Source organism: Eptatretus burgeri, chromosome 17 (assembly GCF_056783735.1).
Source record: "Eptatretus burgeri isolate ZD-2024b chromosome 17, Ebu_testis_v1, whole genome shotgun sequence".
Taxonomy (NCBI): domain Eukaryota; kingdom Metazoa; phylum Chordata; class Myxini; order Myxiniformes; family Myxinidae; genus Eptatretus; species Eptatretus burgeri.
Genome location: NC_140977.1, coordinates 17,154,956 through 17,173,205, shown reverse-complemented (window position 1 = coordinate 17,173,205; position 18,250 = coordinate 17,154,956). Strand labels below are relative to the sequence as shown.

General features: G+C 42.1%; 1 protein-coding gene and 1 long non-coding RNA gene across 13 annotated transcripts in view; one reads left to right on the top strand and one right to left on the bottom strand.

The window, feature by feature from the left end:
- The window catches only part of LOC147009423 (uncharacterized), a 62,545-nt gene extending 49,430 nt beyond the window's left edge, over positions 1–13,115 (bottom strand). For 3 of the 12 annotated variants that reach the window (XR_015052819.1, XM_085861722.1, XM_085861721.1), the window contains exons 1-2: positions 12,126–13,101; positions 11,855–12,017 (exon numbers count right to left, since the gene is read on the bottom strand). Coding sequence is in view for 6 of the 12 variants with exons in the window: in XM_085861722.1 (XP_085717848.1) it covers positions 11,855–12,017; positions 12,126–12,725 (763 nt within the window). In the remaining 6 variants the exon portion in view is untranslated. Of the gene's footprint in view, positions 1–11,854; positions 12,018–12,125 lie in introns of all 12 variants that reach the window. The other 9 variants (XR_015052820.1, XM_085861719.1, XR_015052823.1 and 6 more) reach the window with 6 other exon arrangements.
- A 171-nt stretch (positions 13,116–13,286) lies between these two features.
- LOC147009421 (uncharacterized) overlaps positions 13,287–18,250 on the top strand; it is a 32,912-nt gene continuing 27,948 nt past the window's right edge. Inside the window, exon 1 of the long non-coding RNA XR_015052887.1 lies at positions 13,287–13,356. This is a non-coding gene — a long non-coding RNA (uncharacterized LOC147009421). The remainder of the gene's footprint in view (positions 13,357–18,250) is intronic.

The following is an 18,250-nucleotide window of genomic DNA, read 5'->3' as shown; positions in this document are numbered from 1 at the left end:
GAGCGGTTCCCAAGTTATGGCCATTTTACTGCTTTTTCAGTGTTGAAAAGGTGTATATGGCAGCTGAAGGTGTCGTTCCACCTTCTCACCTTATCATGCCAATTTTTTCCCAAATTATTAATAACCGGACGGTCACTGGTCCGATAGGATTGAAACTTGCCAGGAATATTTCCGGGGACCCGCGGATGTGCCTTTTCGAGGTTCGATATGAATCGGACGAGCGGTTCCCAAGTTACGGCCATTTATCTGTCGACCAATGACAAGACACGGTGCTATGACATTACGAATGATGTCACAATTAATGTTTATTTATTACCTGCGCAAACTTCGTTTGACGAAGGTATTGTATTGACCCGTGTATTTATTTATTGGTAAATATGTGTGCGGACAACATTGCGCAAAAACTGCTGGACCGATTTGCATGAAATTTTCAGAGATGATGTGCAGTTACTCAAGGACGCCAGGCGAAGCTTTTGGGAGCGATCGGATCAAAGGTCAAGGTCAAGGTCACAAAAAGGTCAAAAATCGTTTTTTTGCGATTAAAGTGTCAATTTTGTTCCGATTTACATCAAATTAAATCCAAAATGTTCAGTATTCAAATCCCGATCCACTGATATAGCGTATGGTATAGTGTTTGCAACCCTAGTTAGTCTGTGGAAGTCAAAGGTCAAGGGGGTCATCAAAATGGAGTTTTTGATTGGGAAGCGTTGTGGACAACATTACACAAAAATCACTTCGCAGATTGTCATGAAATTTTGTGGATGTGTTTGGCATCACGAGAGGACAAATCGATTAGATTTTGGGAGCGATCGGATCAAAGGTTAAGGTCAAGGTCACAAAAAGGTCAAAATCGTTTTTTCACGATTAAATTGTCAATTTTGTTTTGATTTACAGCAAATTAACTCCAAAATGTTCAAAATTAAATTCCCCATCCTGTAATATGACACATGCTATAGTACTTTTGTCACCCAAGGCAGCGGTTGGGGGTCAAAGGTCAAGGGGGTCACACAAATTCACATTTATATCGGAAAGCGTTGTGGACAACTTAACGCAAAAAAAAAAAAAAAAACGCAGAGAGGCTTTAATTGTTTTTGATTTGTTTGGCATCATGAAAGGACAAATCCATTAGATTTTGGGAGCGATCGGATCAAAGGTCAAGGTCACAAAAAGGTCAACATCGTTTTTTCATGATGAAAACGGTTAATATGTTTCCAATTTACATCAAATTAACTCCAAATTGTTCAGTATTCAATTCCCCATCTTCTGAAATGACACAAGGTAGATTACTATTGTCACCCTAGGTAGCGGTTGTGGGTCAAAGGTCATGGGGGTCACGAAATGCATATTTGTATTAAGATGCGTTGTGGACAACTTAATACAAAGGTAACTAGTGGCTGTGGCGAAGGTATGCGCTCTACGATTGCCCGTTCTAGTTTTTTTTATTATTTTTAATTTTTTTTCACGATTGACGGTCCATTCTGATTGAAACTTGCCAGGAATATTGCTGGGGACCCGCTGATGTGCCTTTTCAAGGTTTGATATTAATCGGATAAGCGGTTCTCAAGTTACGGCCATTTATCTGTCGAGCAATGACAAGACACGGTGCTATGACATCAGGAATGACGTCACAATTAATGTTTATTTATTTATTTTTGCACGATTGACGGTCCTATCTGATTGAAACTTGCCAGGAATATTGCTGCGTACCCGTGGATGTGCCTTTTCAAGGTTTGATATTAATCGGACTAGCAGTTCCCAAGTTACGGCCATTTATCTGTCGACCAATATCTGCGAGAGAGGGGGACTGGAGAGGGTGGGATGAGAGTGGGGGCGAGAGAGGAAGGGCGAGACTAGGGGAGATAGAGGGGGTAAGACAGGGGGGAGAGAGAAGGGGAGAGAGAGGGGAGAGAGAGAGGTTTGAGAGAGAGGGGAGAGGGAGGGGGAGAGAGAGGGGGAGAGAGAGTGGGGAGAGAGAGTGGGAGCGAGAGAGGGGCGAGAGAGGGCCGAGAGAGGGCCGAGAGAGGGGGAGCGAGAGAGGGCCGAGAGAGGGGGAGCGAGAGAGGGGGTGGGAGTGGGGGGGCGAGAGAGGGGGGATGAGAGTGGGGGGCGAGAGAGGGGGGGTGAGAGTGGGGAGCGAGAGAGGGGCGAGAGAGGGCTGCACATACTGGCACTCACCTACGGGCACTCACCTACGGGCCCGTACTAGTCTAAAAAAATTTATATTACCTCAACATTACCTTCACAACAACTACTACACCGCCGAGAACAGGATCTCATCTGAAAAAATTAATATTACCTCAACATTACCTTCACAACAACAACTACACCACCTAGAACAGGATCTCATCTCAAAAAATAAATATTACCTCAACATTACCTTCACAACGACAACTACACCGCTGAGAACAGGATCTCATCCAAAAAACATAAATATTACCTCAACATTACCTTCACAACAACTACACCGCCTCAAACAGGATGTCATCTAAAAAATTAATATTACCTCAACATTACCTTCACAACAACAACTACACTGCTGAGAACAGGATCTCATCTCAAAAAATAAATATTACCTCAACATTACCTTCACAACGACAACTACACCGCCGAGAACAGGATCTCATCTTAAAAACATAAATATTACCTCAATATTACCTTCACAACAACAACGACACTGCCTAGAACAGGATCTCATCTAAAAAACATAAATATTACCTCAACATTACCTGCACAACAACTACACCGCCTCGAACAGGATCTCATCTAAAAAAACATAAACATTACCTCAACATTACCTTCACAACAACAACTACATCGCCTAGAACAGGATCTCATCTAAAAAACATAAATATGACCTCAACATTACCTTCACAACAACTACACCGCCTCGAACAGGATCTCATCTAAAAAAATTAATATTACCTCAACATTACCTTCACAACAACTACACCGCCTCAAACAGGATGTCATCTAAAAAATTAATATTACCTCAACATTACCTTCACAACAACAACTACACTGCTGAGAACAGGATCTCATCTCAAAAAATAAATATTACCTCAACATTACCTTCACAACGACAACTACACCGCCGAGAACAGGATCTCATCTTAAAAACATAAATATTACCTCAATATTACCTTCACAACAACAACGACACTGCCTAGAACAGGATCTCATCTAAAAAACATAAATATTACCTCAACATTACCTGCACAACAACTACACCGCCTCGAACAGGATCTCATCTAAAAAACATAAACATTACCTCAACATTACCTTCACAACAACAACTACATCGCCTAGAACAGGATCTCATCTAAAAAACATAAATATTACCTCAACATTACCTTCACAACAACTACACCGCCTCGAACAGGATCTCATCTAAAAAAATTAATATTACCTCAACATTACCTTCACAACAACAACTACATCGCCTAGAACAGGATCTCATCTAAAAAACATAAATATTACCTCAACATTACCTTCACAACAACTACACCGCCTCGAACAGGATCTCATCTAAAAAACATAAATATTACCTCAACATTACCTTCACAACAACTACACCGCCTCAAACAGGATGTCATCTAAAAAATTAATATTACCTCAACATTACCTTCACAACAACAACTACACTGCTGAGAACAGGATCTCATCTCAAAAAATAAATATTACCTCAACATTACCTTCACAACGACAACTACACCGCCGAGAACAGGATCTCATCTTAAAAACATAAATATTACCTCAATATTACCTTCACAACAACAACGACACCGCCTAGAACAGGATCTCATCTAAAAAACATAAATATTACCTCAACATTACCTGCACAACAACTACACCGCCTCGAACAGGATCTCATCTAAAAAACATAAACATTACCTCAACATTACCTTCACAACAACAACTACATCGCCTAGAACAGGATCTCATCTAAAAAACATAAATATTACCTCAACATTACCTTCACAACAACTACACCGCCGAAAACAGGATCTCATCTAAAAAAATTAATATTACCTCAACATTCCCTTCACAACAACAACTACACCGCCGAGAACAGGATCTCATCTAAAAAAACATAAATATTACCTCAACATTACCTTCACAACAACTACACTGCCTAGAATCATTTCTTTTTGGTGTATGCGTGTGTCTGTGGGCCCAGTCTATAATCAGCAATTGTTTAAGTGCCTTGTACATTATTTGTATTTCATTTCTTATAGTCAGATAATTCTGCTCTTTGTGTGTCCCCCCCACCCCTCCCCAAATTATAAATAAATCCCCTGTTAAATGTTTCAGCTCGTTTCTGTGTTTTCTTTATTGGTTTAGCACGGTGCATGTTGGTGGATTAAAAAGGCCGTTGCTGCCGTAATTGTGCATTTGGACCAATGGGGCCTCGGTAACCATCCGCTCGGGTTACGCACGGGTCGAGCACGGTAACGGCTCGTCCCGTTCGAGCTCCGTCGAGGGTGTGAATTCCTCGGTAGCTCGCCACGTGGGCCTCTAGGTATTTTGAAGTTTGGCAAATAACCTTGCCCCATGCGGTTGAATTAAATTATTGACGATTCACGGTCCTGTAAGGGACCCGTAACTTCGGAGTTATCGGAAAGGTACAATCTAGATTCTGGGTGTTTGGTGGAGCCGATTCCACTGCTCCATCTTGCGGTCATGCTGGCCACCGATACCCGGCCCACAACAATATTATACACCGTAGCCTTGGCGTTGAAGTCTTTCTGACAGCTGAGCTTGACCCCAGTGAAAGTGAACAGTTAGAACAAACCCCAACTTTCAAGAGACTGTTGTGGCATATAAATACCAAAACATGTTTAGCTTCATTGGGAAATATTCTACCAAATTTAGAAACAAGCTCAAATGAGCTAAGATCCTCGTCCTCTTAATGATGACATCATAAAAACGAATATGACATCATTGTGATGTATCAGGTTTGCGATAAATTATCTGTGCTAATGCCCGGCTTGATTCCCGTAAACAAAATTCAAACAGCTTGCCGAGTTTCAGAGGTAATGGTACAGGCGATTTCCATTAGCGGTGATATTATGACGTCAACTTTTTTTCTCGGAAGAATTTCCAAAATTGGAGATGGTTACTGCCTGCGCGTGGGCTTTCTGCATATACATGGCAAGTTTCACGAAGATCCGATGAAAACTCTGGGTTGTGAAACAACAAATGTCAAAAAATAGGCATGACGTCATAAAAATTGATATGAAGTCATAGTGATGCATCATATGTGCAGTAAATTCATCTCTGCTAATGCCCTGTTTGATTCCCACAAGCAGAATTCAAAAAGCTTGCCTAGTTGTGGAAATAATTTTTTCGGCAATTTCCATTTGCGGAGATATTTTGACGTCACAACTTTTTTCTCGGAGAAATTTTCAAAATCAGAGATGGTTACTGTCTGCGCAGGGTATTTTTACATATATATGCCAAGTTTCAGGAAGTTTCTATGAAAACTGAAGGCTGTGAAACAACAAGCTCGAATGAGCAAAGATCCTCGTCCTCTTAATGATGACGTCATAAAAACGAATATGACGTCATTGTGATGTATCAGGTTTGCGATAAATTATCTGTGCTAATGCCCGGCTTGATTCCCGCAAACAAAATTCCAACAGCTTGCCTAGTTTCGGAGATAATGGTATCGGCGATTTCAATTAGCGGCGATATTATGATGTCAACTTTTTTTCCCGGAAGATTTTCCAAAATCGGAGATGGTTACTGCCTGCGCGTGGGCTTTTTCTGCATAGACATGGCAAGTTTCACGAAGATCCGATGAAAACTCTGGGTTGCGAAACAAAATATGTCAAAAAATAGGAATGATGTCATAAAAATTGATATGACATCATAGTGATGTATCATATGTGCGGTTATTCATCTCTGCTAATGCCCTGTTCGATTCCCGCAAACCAAATTCAAAAAGCTTGCCTAGTTTCGGAGATAATTTTTTAGGCGATTTCCATAAGCGGAGATATTTTGACGTCATAACTTTTTTTTCTCGGAGGAATTTTCAAAATCGGAGATGGTTACTGTCTGCGCAGGGTATTTTTTTACATATATATGCCAAGTTTGAGGAAGTTTCGATGAAAACTGTAGACTGTGAAACAAACTAGTTTCGGAGATAATGGTATAGGCGATTTCCATTAGCGGCGATATAATGATGTTAACTTTTTTTTCTAGGAAGATTTTCCAAAATTGGAGATGGTCACTGCCTGCGCATGGGCTTTCTGCATATACAAGGCAAGTTTCACGAAGATCTGATGAAAACTCTGGGTTGTGAAACAAAAAATGTCAAAAAATAGGAATGATGTCATAAAAATTGATATGACGTCATAGTGATGTATCATATGTGCGGTAATTCATCTCTGCTAATGCCCTGTTTGATTCCCGCAAACAGAATTCAAAAAGCTTGCCGAGTTTCGGAGATAATTTTTTAGGCGATTTCCATAAGCGGAGATATTTTGACGTCATAACTTTTTTTTCTCGGAGGAATTTTCAAAATCGGAGATGGTTACTGTCTGCGCAGGGTATTTTTTACATATATATGCCAAGTTTGAGGAAGTTTCGATGAAAACTGTAGGCTGTGAAACAAACTAGTTTCGGAGATAATGGTATAGGCGATTTCCATTAGCGGCGATATAATGATGTTAACTTTTTTTTCTAGGAAGATTTTCCAAAATTGGAGATGGTCACTGCCTGCGCGTGGGCTTTCTGCATATACAAGGCAAGTTTCACGAAGATCCGATGAAAACTCTGGGTTGTGAAACAAAAAATGTCAAAAAATAGGAATGATGTCATAAAAATTGATATGACGTCATAGTGATGTATCATATGTGTGGTAATTCATCTCTGCGAATGCCCTGTTTGATTCCCGCAAACAGAATTCAAAAAGCTTGCCGAGTTTCAGAGATAATTTTTTAGGCGATTTCCATAAGCGGAGATATTTTGACGTCATAACTTTTTTTTCTCGGAGGAATTTGCAAAATCGGAGATGGTTACTGTCTGCGCAGGGTATTTTTTACATATATATGCCAAGTTTGAGGAAGTTTCGATGAAAACTGTAGGCTGTGAAACAAACTAGTTTCGGAGATAATGGTATAGGCGATTTCCATTAGCGGCGATATAATGATGTTAACTTTTTTTTCTAGGAAGATTTTCCAAAATTGGAGATGGTCACTGCCTGCGCGTGGGCTTTCTGCATATACAAGGCAAGTTTCACGAAGATCCGATGAAAACTCTGGGTTGTGAAACAAAAAATGTCAAAAAATAGGAATGATGTCATAAAAATTGATATGACGTCATAGTGATGTATCATATGTGCAGTAATTCATCTCTGCTAATGCCCTGTTTGATTCCCGCAAACAGAATTCAAAAATCTTGCCGAGTTTCGGAGATAATTTTTTAGGCGATTTCCATAAGCGGAGATATTTTGACGTCATAACTTTTTTTTCTCGGAGGAATTTTCAAAATCGGAGATGGTTACTGTCTGCGCAGGGTATTTTTTACATATATATGCCAAGTTTGAGGAAGTTTCGATGAAAACTGTAGGCTGTGAAACAAACTAGTTTCGGAGATAATGGTATAGGCGATTTCCATTAGCGGCGATATAATGATGTTAACTTTTTTTTCTAGGAAGATTTTCCAAAATTGGAGATGGTCACTGCCTGCGCGTGGGCTTTCTGCATATACAAGGCAAGTTTCACGAAGATCCGATGAAAACTCTGGGTTGTGAAACAAAAAATGTCAAAAAATAGGAATGATGTCATAAAAATTGATATGACATCATAGTGATGCATCATATGTGCAGTAATTCATCTCTACTAATGCCCTATTTGATTCCCACAAACAGAATTCAAAAAGCTTGCCTAGTTTGAGATTTTTTTTATTAGGCGATTTCCATTAGCGGAGCTATTTTGACGTCATAACTTTTTTTCTAGGAGGAATTTTCAAAAATCGGAGATCGTTACTGTCTGCGCAGGGTATTTTTACATATATACGCCAAGTTTCAGGAAGTTTCGATGAAAACTGTAGGCTGTGAAACAAAAAACTCCACAAGAACAACAACGTGAGTAAGACTTAGAGATCCTCCACCAGGATCTAAAAAAGTCCACAAGAAGAAGATGAAGAACAACAACGTGAGTAAGACTTAGAGATCCTCCACGAGGATCTAAAAAAAAGTGGAAAATTGATCAATTTTTTACAATTGAAATGAAATAGCCCAAATTTGCTGATGCTGTTAAAAAAAGTAATTTAATCAACAATAAGTTGTTTTGTTGAGAAATTTTTTCATGCTTGTTTTTTTCAGAAAGTTTATTTATGTGTTTTTCCATGTCCTCTTTAAGAATACATTTCAAGGTTTTTCTCACTTAAACTCAACAATTGATTCTGTGACAGAGCAGTATCTGGAGAACTTGTCAACCAACAACTCATATTCACAGAGTGGTGATCAGATGTGTGTATTTTATCCAGGTGCCAATGTGGACACTGCGACTCGATGCCAACAGGAGAGCAGTGCGTCTGTTGCATGGAAATAAAACAGTTCAGATCTCAACTCAATGAACATACGAAACTGCAGAATACAACGATCAAATACATCACTGAACATCCCGGATTTGAACCTCTCTTCCTAAATATTTATGCTTTACAGTTTTCATTCAATATGTACAAGAAAGCCGGGTACATTCACACTGGACCTCCAGACAAGTATTATGGCGGTTGCCAAAAACCTCTGTGATAACTGTGCCCATTTCCTCTACAAAAATTCTGCATCCTCCCAAGTTATGTGGGGGGCATAAATCCATTATAAACAAAACATATACATCAAACATCTATGAGAACATAATAGAAATCAAATTATAGCATATCAATCATATATATCTTGACTGTTTCAGGAAATACAGGTATACAGCATACAAGCAACTCATAAGATGGAATCATGGCTACATGGGCTTCCACAACAGAGTGCCCCTGCCAGCATGTGCTGTGAAGCTCAAAAGGAGAACATTTACAGAGGACGTCGACACTGATTACACCGGCTTCAAGTTGCCTCCTCTCGAATAGTGGAGAACCTGTGGCGTGCTTGTAGCTGGCTGATGGATGTCTCCCGTGTGGGTCTGTTCTCCATGTACTCTGTGAGTGAAGTAGGTGCTGTGTCTCTCATGTTGCTGATGGAGTCTTGCAACTCTCCTGGACTGTTTGAGTTCACGTGTTTGAGTGTCTGTTCACCAGATTTTCCAGGAGTTTATGTGCATATTCTGCACAATATGGAAATATATTGTTACGGTTCTCGGAACCGTATGCATACAACATATAGTTGTCCCGAGTTAGTTATGCCATTAGTATACGTGCAGATAGATCCCTACCTTTTGTCCAGCGGGACAGCAGGGAGTGCGTTGCGATGGGCTTTTAACTAGGATTAATAAATAATTTTCCTCCTTTTATTTTACTTCCCCTTTTATTTGAACCATGGTACCTTCATCTCACTTGCTACCCTCATTTCGCTGGCCACAGCGTGACGAGCGCCTACCCAAAGACTGGTTTTCTAAGGCAGAATCCCGAGGATGGTTGCAGTAGCTGCGCCACCATTCACCTTCCTAAACCCAGACACGGCAGTGTGGGCGGGCCTTACCAGTGTCTGGCCGAAACCCCGCCCAGAAAGGCGGACCACATGAAGGCCCGGTCCAATCGGGACAAACAATGATGTCGGTTTTGCCATGGCTCCACCCCGAACTCCGTGATCTATAAAGCACGGGACAATCCTCAGAGTTGAGTTGGATGCGAGGGGTTTTTGAGTGAGAAAGAAGGAAGGTTGTTGTGGATTTGAAAGGTCGAAGTCATTGGTTTTGAAAGGGAGAAGTCGGGGTTGGTTGGATGCGAAGGTGTTCCCGCTGCTTGGTTCTGCCCACGTCTCGCCTCGACTACGGTTCCCGTCCGCAGGACCTCAACCAAGCCTCTGTATGGTCCTGCTACTGCTGATCCCCGCCTTGGACTCTGCTCTTCTCCCTTTCGAGCTCCTTCGCGGACACGATCTCCACACGTGCGGCTGTGGGCCAACTACACAACCTTTGTCGGGTGCCGCACCACGGAGCATCCCTTTACCCGGAACGCTCAGGTACCCTTAACTGTGACCTCAACTCCCTCCCACCCTGGCTGCAGAAGACCTTTTTCTTTTCATTGGGTTTATTTTGTCCGAGTGTGTGTCAGAGTGGGTTGGCGCTTGTCCGTTAGATAAGCCTGTTTAAGAACTTAATTCAGCGGTGCAAATTAACATTTTTATCCACCGGCCAGCAGGGCCGGTGACTAGATAAAGTTACCGGCCCAGCAGAATTTCTACCGGCCTGATAAAATAAAGACAAAAGTCACAAATTTGATATCAAACACTTTTAATATACTCACATGAGTGAGTTTGATGAGTGAGGTTGGTTGGATGAGTGAGTTGGATGGATGGATGAGTGCGTTTGATGAGTGGGGTGGGGGTGGGGGGATGATGCAGGGAGGAGGAAGTTGTGGGTGATGGGGGGGGACCTTTTTTGTGTGGGTGATGGGGGGTTGTGAGTAGTGCTGGGGGGGGGCATTTTTGTGGGTGATGGGGTGGTTGTGGGGGTGGTTGTGGCTGATGGACGATGGGGGGTTGTGGGTGATGGACAATGGTGGGGGTACTACTCGTCCACCCAACATCACATATAAACTCACTCATCCACCTAACCTCACCCATCAAACTCACTCATTAACCCAAAAGCCTCATCAAACTCACTCATTCACCTAACCTCACCCATGAAACTCACTCATTCACCCAAATTCACTCATTTAACCAACCTGGGCATGAGAAAATGCGTCCAAACCGCGCCAAACCATCATATCTCACGCAATCACACGTGATTTGGAACGAGATGAAAAACAGACAAAATGGCCACTGCAAAATTACCGGTGATTTCTATGGATTTCTGCAGACAAAAACAGTAGTTCTAGTTGAGAAAACTAGTAGAGAAGCTAGTACAAATTGTACAAAATAACAGGAATCACCGGTGATTCGCCAGCCGGGCAGGTAAGGCAGTATTGTGTACCCGCCCAGCACAAAAGTTAGGCGCCATTGGCGACCGGGCGGCCATTAATTTGCACCCCTGTTATTGTTGTAATTGTTGCTTTTATTAGTCTCGCGTTAAGTCTGCACTATGTCTGCTTTTATAAGTTGCTTGCATAATTGTCACACCACACCTCTCTCATCTTTCCCCTGCGTAACACACCAATAAACCTTTTTCCTGTGCCACATGCTTTTCCTCGCCTATTGTAAATAAATAATTGTAGAAATGTTCCCAGCTCACCTTTGTCTTTTCCTCCATTGGTCCAGCATGGTTCGGATCTAAGTTTAGCCGGGTCTTTATTCCCAACAATCCGTTCCTTCTTGCCGGTACATCCTTGGCAGTGCCGCTCGACTGCATCCGATCCGGAAAGGTAGTCGGTAGTTGGTAGAGTGATCCTGTTAGGGCAAGGCGTACCGAGGGCGTGGTTCCCCAGTAGTCGAAACCGTGTGGTTAATGAGGTAACTTGATTCTAGACATGAGGACCTTACGCCACGCGGTTGAGGTATTGGCGTCCACAGTCGGTTAAGCGACCCGCCGCGGCACGGAATTATCCGTGAGCGACGGCCTACAATTCCGGGGAGTCTGGCGGGAATTGACGTGGTTTCCCCAACCTAGTGATCGTTCTCTGCCAGACCCCGACCCGCAACAATATGTACAAAGTGTCCACTCGCAAACATTTATTCATGTTGATGTGAACTTATTCAATAAAATTGGTTGATCATGTAGCACAAACAAGAGATTTAACTCACGTTTGCTTCTGCTTTTGTGGCGTGGTTTTGGAGCGATGATGGAGCACCGAGTGCTCACAGCACAGTGGCCGGCGTCGGGTGTGTGAGGAGCGTTCTCCTCGGTGTCCTCAACAAGGCTATCTTCACCCACACCACTCACCGGTCCACATTGATCTCTCACCAACTGCTCAAGAAACATGTGCAAACGATGACACATCAAATGTCAGTGCCATCGGAATTGAATTGAAATATAATTTGCAACATATCAGACTGTCCATTTGTCAGCACTCACCCTGGCACATGTGAGCTTATCCACAGCACGTCGTCGCTTCTTCCCAGCCACCTTGTCAGGATGCTGAGGAGAGTTTCCTCGCTTGAGAGGTGACAGTCCAGTGTGAGAAGATGAAGCAGGAGCCAGCTGAGGAGGAGAAGGCTGAATGGTGGGCACAGCGTCACGCTTCAGTCTCACTTGAGCAGTTGTTTTAAAACCGAGCTCACTCATTGCCTTGCCTTCGTAATCCTCGGCTGTGAAATGGTCACTACAGATGACGAGTCGATCCAAAGGGTCCTCTTTATCCGTTTTCTTTGGGGGAAAATTCGCCCGTTTTGTTTGAACAAATCTTATCCACTGCCGGCGAATGTTTGATTCCTTCGGGAATCGGTGCGAGCGATTACCCGTTTTCCAGCCATTTTCGCAAAACATGACGACGCACGTACGAGGCATGACGTACGAATGTCCAAATAACTTTGTTCTGCAAAAATTCAGAATAAAAAAGGATAATAGAAATAGTTGCAAGCTCAAAAAAAGCGAAAGAACGGCCTGAACTGGACACTTCTTCAATGAGCGAGTGAGCGTCCGCTTTGTTTTGGAGAACGTGACGTCACCATCCATATATGGCCACGCAGCTGGGTTTTTTTCAACGGTCTCGAGAAATAACAACTTCGGAGATAAATTTCATTAATTTCCTCAATAGTGAGGCAACCACAATAGTTTACATCGAACTATTTAACGCACATATAATTATATTGATAAATTTTCAGAACGTGATTGGTGACCCCGCAACCAGCTCTTTAACCATGGAAACATCGAAACGTGCACCACGTGCACAACACCAACTACATCACGAGCTTTAGTTCTACTCACGAAGATGTTAAACACCAGAAATCTTCACAACACTTCGATCCACTCACAACTCGCTTGGAGAATGTTTCTTTCCCTGTTCGTGTCCCGGGAACACGGATCCACGCTTCATCAACACACGACTCTTCTTCTTCACTTTCCTCACAACTCTTCTCTCGAATCCCTCTCGATCGTTCTCTCATTCCCACTACCGTGTATTATCACAGCATTTCTTCCATCTTAAAAATATTCCACGCAAAAACATTCAACCCTCAATAAAAACGAGGACGAAAAAAGAAGGTTCGACATGTCAAGCTGGAAGATACACCTTACTCAAGGGGTCTTGAGGATATGGAGAGAAGACTGAGACCGAAACATGGCATTCTGTTCAGCACCACAGAAGGTTGTGGACATGTGGTTGTTGATTGTTGGTCTGTGTTTCGTTGTTGGGTCGTGGGTGCAGTGCAGTCAGATATTCATTCATTTCGTGTGCAGTCTTTGGTTCTTCGTTTGCATCATTGCTGGGAGCAAGGCTGTGCCGCTGATGCAGTGCCCCCTGCGGGTAAGGGCAGGATTTGTAATTTGTTCAGGGTGCGGGTGATGGCTCGCCTCCTCTTCACGAAGTACACAATGGGATGTTTAACTTCCTCCAAATAACTCTGACAGGTTTAACGTTCATCCGTGGGACTGCACACACAATGATGAACCACCATGTCCGTAAACACTGGGATGACGGTTCATGTCTGGTTCGGGAGTCGAACTTTGTTGTTGAGAGCAGTTTACTGTCGGTCATGGTGGAGCGAATGAAATCGCAGTGATAAACTGTCAATCGACACCCGTGTTCTTCATTGCTCGGCCCGCAAGCCACTGGCGGCCCCTGGTGGCCTCAAGTGTGCCCCCCGACGTGTGGCCGATAATACACAAATGTGAAAACACCGTATCATAATCTGCCATAAATGCTATCAAATTTTGACCCAATGGTTTCACATGAGGAGAGGAGAGAGAGAGGGGAGAGGAGAGGACTGAAGGAAGGCAGAGGAGTGGAGAGGATTGAAGGAAAGCAAAGGAGCGGGGAGGATTGAAGGAAGGCAGAGGAGTGGGGAGGATTGAGGGAAGGCAGAAGTGTGGACGGAGGAGAGGATGGAGGGAGGTGAGAGGAAAGGATGGAGGGAGGGAGGGGAGAGGAAAGGATGGAGGGAGAGGAGAGGATGGAGGGAGAGGAGAGGAGGGAGGGAGGGGGAGAGGAGAGGAGAGGATGGAGGGAGGGGAGAGGAGAGGTAGGAGGGAGGACAGAGAGGAAGCCAGAAAATGGGGAAGAGTGAGGAAAGGGGGTTGGGAGGGAGGGGGAAGTGACACCTCACCAAATGTTGTTATACACTGTGGGGGAGGGATATGAGGAGGGGGTGAGAGAGAGGAAAAGGGGGAGAGGGGGAGAGAGAGAGGGGGGAGAGGGGAAGAGAGAGAGAGAGAGAGGGGAGGGGGGGGGAGAGAGAGAGGAAAAAAAAGAGATAGAAAGGTGAGGGATGGAGGTGGTGTTAGCAAAGAGAATGACCGAACACATACACACAACAAACTCATGTCAGAACAGCTGCACACACAACGACACAACAGAGTTTGCAAGTAATCTGCTGGCACATCTTAAAAACGTTGATATCCCAGTTCCAGAAAATTTGTGGGAAAATGTACCAAAAGGAATCAATGAAAACATTGAAGTACCCTGTGAACATTGTGAACAAGTATCGGTGGGGACGGAATGATCTCATGGGGCGTGAACATCAAAAAAAATAAACGATTGCAAAACGATATCACACTTTGGTACAAAAAACACAGAGAAGAAGAGTATTCCTTTCCAATTTCTGTTGTTTTTTTTTTGGGGGGGGGTGGGGGAAGTGTAAAAGAGTTGATAAAGAAAGTAAAATACACGTATACAAATCAGTGAGATAATACACAAACATCAGTGCAAATCAAGCACTGATTTGTGTGTATCAGAAGAGCGAACCTGGAGCACACGCTTTTGGGGCCACACAGCCACCATGTTTGAATACCCTTCCCTCTCCAGAATGTGAGAGGTAGAGGAGTAGCTGAGTGTGATAAACGCTGAACTTCATCAGGTTCCATCACAGATTGATTCAAATTTGATTCCACATTTCCAGTTTTGTTTGTTTTCTTTCGGGGCCTTGTAATAGAGCCACGAAGGTGACTGACAAAAATGAGTCTGATTTTAATAAGTCAGAAGTGTCAGGTTGAGTTGATTTCAGTGTGAGAATATTTTAATTTCAGATTGTCAATGAAACGGAAAGTTGGGAGGAGGAGGGGGGTTGTTTAAACAACAATGTTCCTCACAGACAGAGTCCGTGGCCATGTTCCTCACAGACATAGCCCTGTGAAACAGTTTGCTGTTTTTTCAACAACATAAGTTAAATGATAAATTAAACACATCAGTATGAACATAAACGCATCGGTGACTCTGATAAGGCAAATGCCAGAGAGTTGAAACTTCACCGCCGCGAGCCAAACAATAATAAAACGAGAAGAGCACTCGGTGGAGCTAATGCCTCCGCCACGCAATGCCTGATCAAAGAGAACATATCGGGCCCATTAGATATTTGAAATATCACGCTATGAAGGACGATATTGTTTTTGGCCCAATCTCTCAATGGTGAAGAATTACTTTTAAAATGAAATAATTATTGTATCCAGATTTGTATTCGGATCTTAACCAAAATTGAATCATTTCTTCCTTGTCACACGCACCCAACATGTCCACCAAGTTTCATCCGAATCCGTCCACAACTTTTGAGTTATTGTGCTATGTATCATTTTGGCCAGATCTCTCAATGGTGAAAAATCACTTCAAAATTCTAAAGTGCAATTCTTGATGGTTATTCTAAGGAGTAATTCTAAAGTGTAAATCTAAAGTATAATTCCAAAGTGTAAATCTAAAGTGTAATTCTAAAGTGCAATTCTAAAGTGTAATTCTAAAGGGTAATTCTAAAGTGTAATTTTAAAGTGTAATTCTAAAGGGTAATTCTCAAGTGTAATTCTAAAAGGTAATTCGAAAGGGCAATTCTGAAGTGTAATTCTAAAGTGTAATTTTAAAGTGTAATTCTAATGGGTAATTCTAAAGTGTAATTCTCAAGTGTAATTCCAAAGTGTAATTCTAAAGAGTAATTCTAAAGGGTAATTCTAAAGGGCAATTCTAAAGTGTAATTTTAAAGTGTAATCCTAAAGTGTAATTCTAAAGTGTAAATCTAAAGTGTAATTCTAAAGTGTAATTCTAAAGTGTAATTTGAATGTGTAATTTGAAGTGTAATTAACCTCTGCCATCGAAGATGGACGGAGGTTACTGTTTTCACCCCTGTCTGTTGGATTCGCTATATATGAGATTTCCCTTATTGTCGGGTTTTCTGGCTGTGTGTGTGTGTGTGTGTGTGTGTGTGTGTGTGTGTGTGTGTGTGTGTGTGTGTGTGTGTGTGTGTGTGTGTGTGTGTGTGTGTGTGTGTGTGTGTGTGTGTGTGTGTGTGTGTGTGTCTGCCTGCAACGCGAGGCTCCACAGCATGAACCAGCAAACCGATTTCAATGAAACTTTGCCAACAGGTGGAATATATATTGGGAATGTGCGCGTTTGAATTTAGTTGCCTAGCAACCACCCGTTGCTGTGCAGCGGCCGAAAAACCGTGTGCAGTATTTTCAATACTTGTCCTTCAGTTTTGAATGTAGAGAAACGAGACTTCGGAGTTAAACACTTCGAGATATTTAGAAAGTTTTACTCAAGCCGATTTTTGATTGAGGTTTTATTTTTCAAATGGTGGTCCTTCAAAAATCGGGTGTCTATTTGCCGTCATTTAAGGTGTGTATACAGTGTTTGTAAGGAGCTACACCGTCGTTCCACCTTCGATCTCTCCTCGATCCAAACGTTATTGACCAAAGTGAAAAGGATCCAAAATAAATGGAATCACCAGCATTTCTGTCTTTGTGGATTTCTAATAATATAATATGTTTATTTATTTACCGAAAACGATTCCACGATCCACACACCACCTCCAAATTATTTATTTTTAACCGAAAACGATTCCACGACCCACACACCACCTCCAATTATTTATTATTTAAAGTGGGAGTGGCTTATGAAAAATATTGTGTGGCTCAGGAGGTGTGGTCAAACAAGAGCATTGGGAGAAGTTTATCGGGTTTTCCGTGTGTGTGTGTGTGTGTGTGTGTGTGTGTGTGTGTGTGTGTGTGTGTGTGTGTGTGTGTGTGTGTGTGTGTGTGTGTGTGTGTGTGTGTGTGTGTGTGTGTGTGTGTGTGTTTGTGTATCTGCAACGCTAGGCTCCACAGCACAAACCAGCAAACCGATTATTTTTCAAATGGTAGTCCTTCAAAAATAGGGTGCCTATTTACCGTCATTTTATGAGGAGTGCCAGTTGGCAAAATACGCAATAGGAAAAATCTTGCCAGGCAGAGGAACAATTGTAGGTGAACCAATACGTCTTTGCAATGAATCTTTGTCGGTGGATCGGTCAGAATGAAAAGCATCGTATCCAGCGCTTCGATCCGAGCAAATCCCTCGTCGCCTACCGACTTGTTTGTTTGTTTATTTGTGAACAGTATTACGGAAAAAGTCCTGGACGGATTTCGACAAAACTTGGTGCGGGGATTAGGTTTGGTCCAAGGATCATGCTATTAGATTTTGAACTTGTCCAATGTCCAATATGGCCGCTATGGCGGCCATTTTGAAAAAATATTTCAATTTTTTGTTTTTGCATTTCTACATGTTTTAAGTGATTTACAACCAAAAAAAAATTTGTTAGAGAAAAAAAAACAATTTTGCAACTTTTTTTCAAAAAAATTTAGATTTTATTTGAAAAATATTTGAATTTTTTTTGCATTTCTTCATGTTTTAAGTGATTTCCAACCCCCCAAAAAAAAATTCTTAGAGAAAAAAAAATTAGAAATTTTGCAACTTTTTTTTCAAAAAAATTTCGATTTTTTTTGGCATTTCTACATGCACATCGATCTAGTTTAGTGTATTCAATCGTGGTTCAGTAGAGTCTGATCCGTTTTGACCTACAATGAAGAGGATATCAGGTTCACTTGAGTGACCCAGCAGTATTGACGGTGGAGGTTTTGCACTCTACCGAGTGGTTTTGCACTCTAGTTCCAAAGGGTAATTCTAAAGTGTAATTCTAAAATGTAATTCAAAAGGGTAATTCCAAAGGATAATTCTAAAGTGTAATTCTAAAGTGTAATTTTAAAGTGTAATTCTGAAGGGTAATTCTGAAGGGTAATTCTGAAGG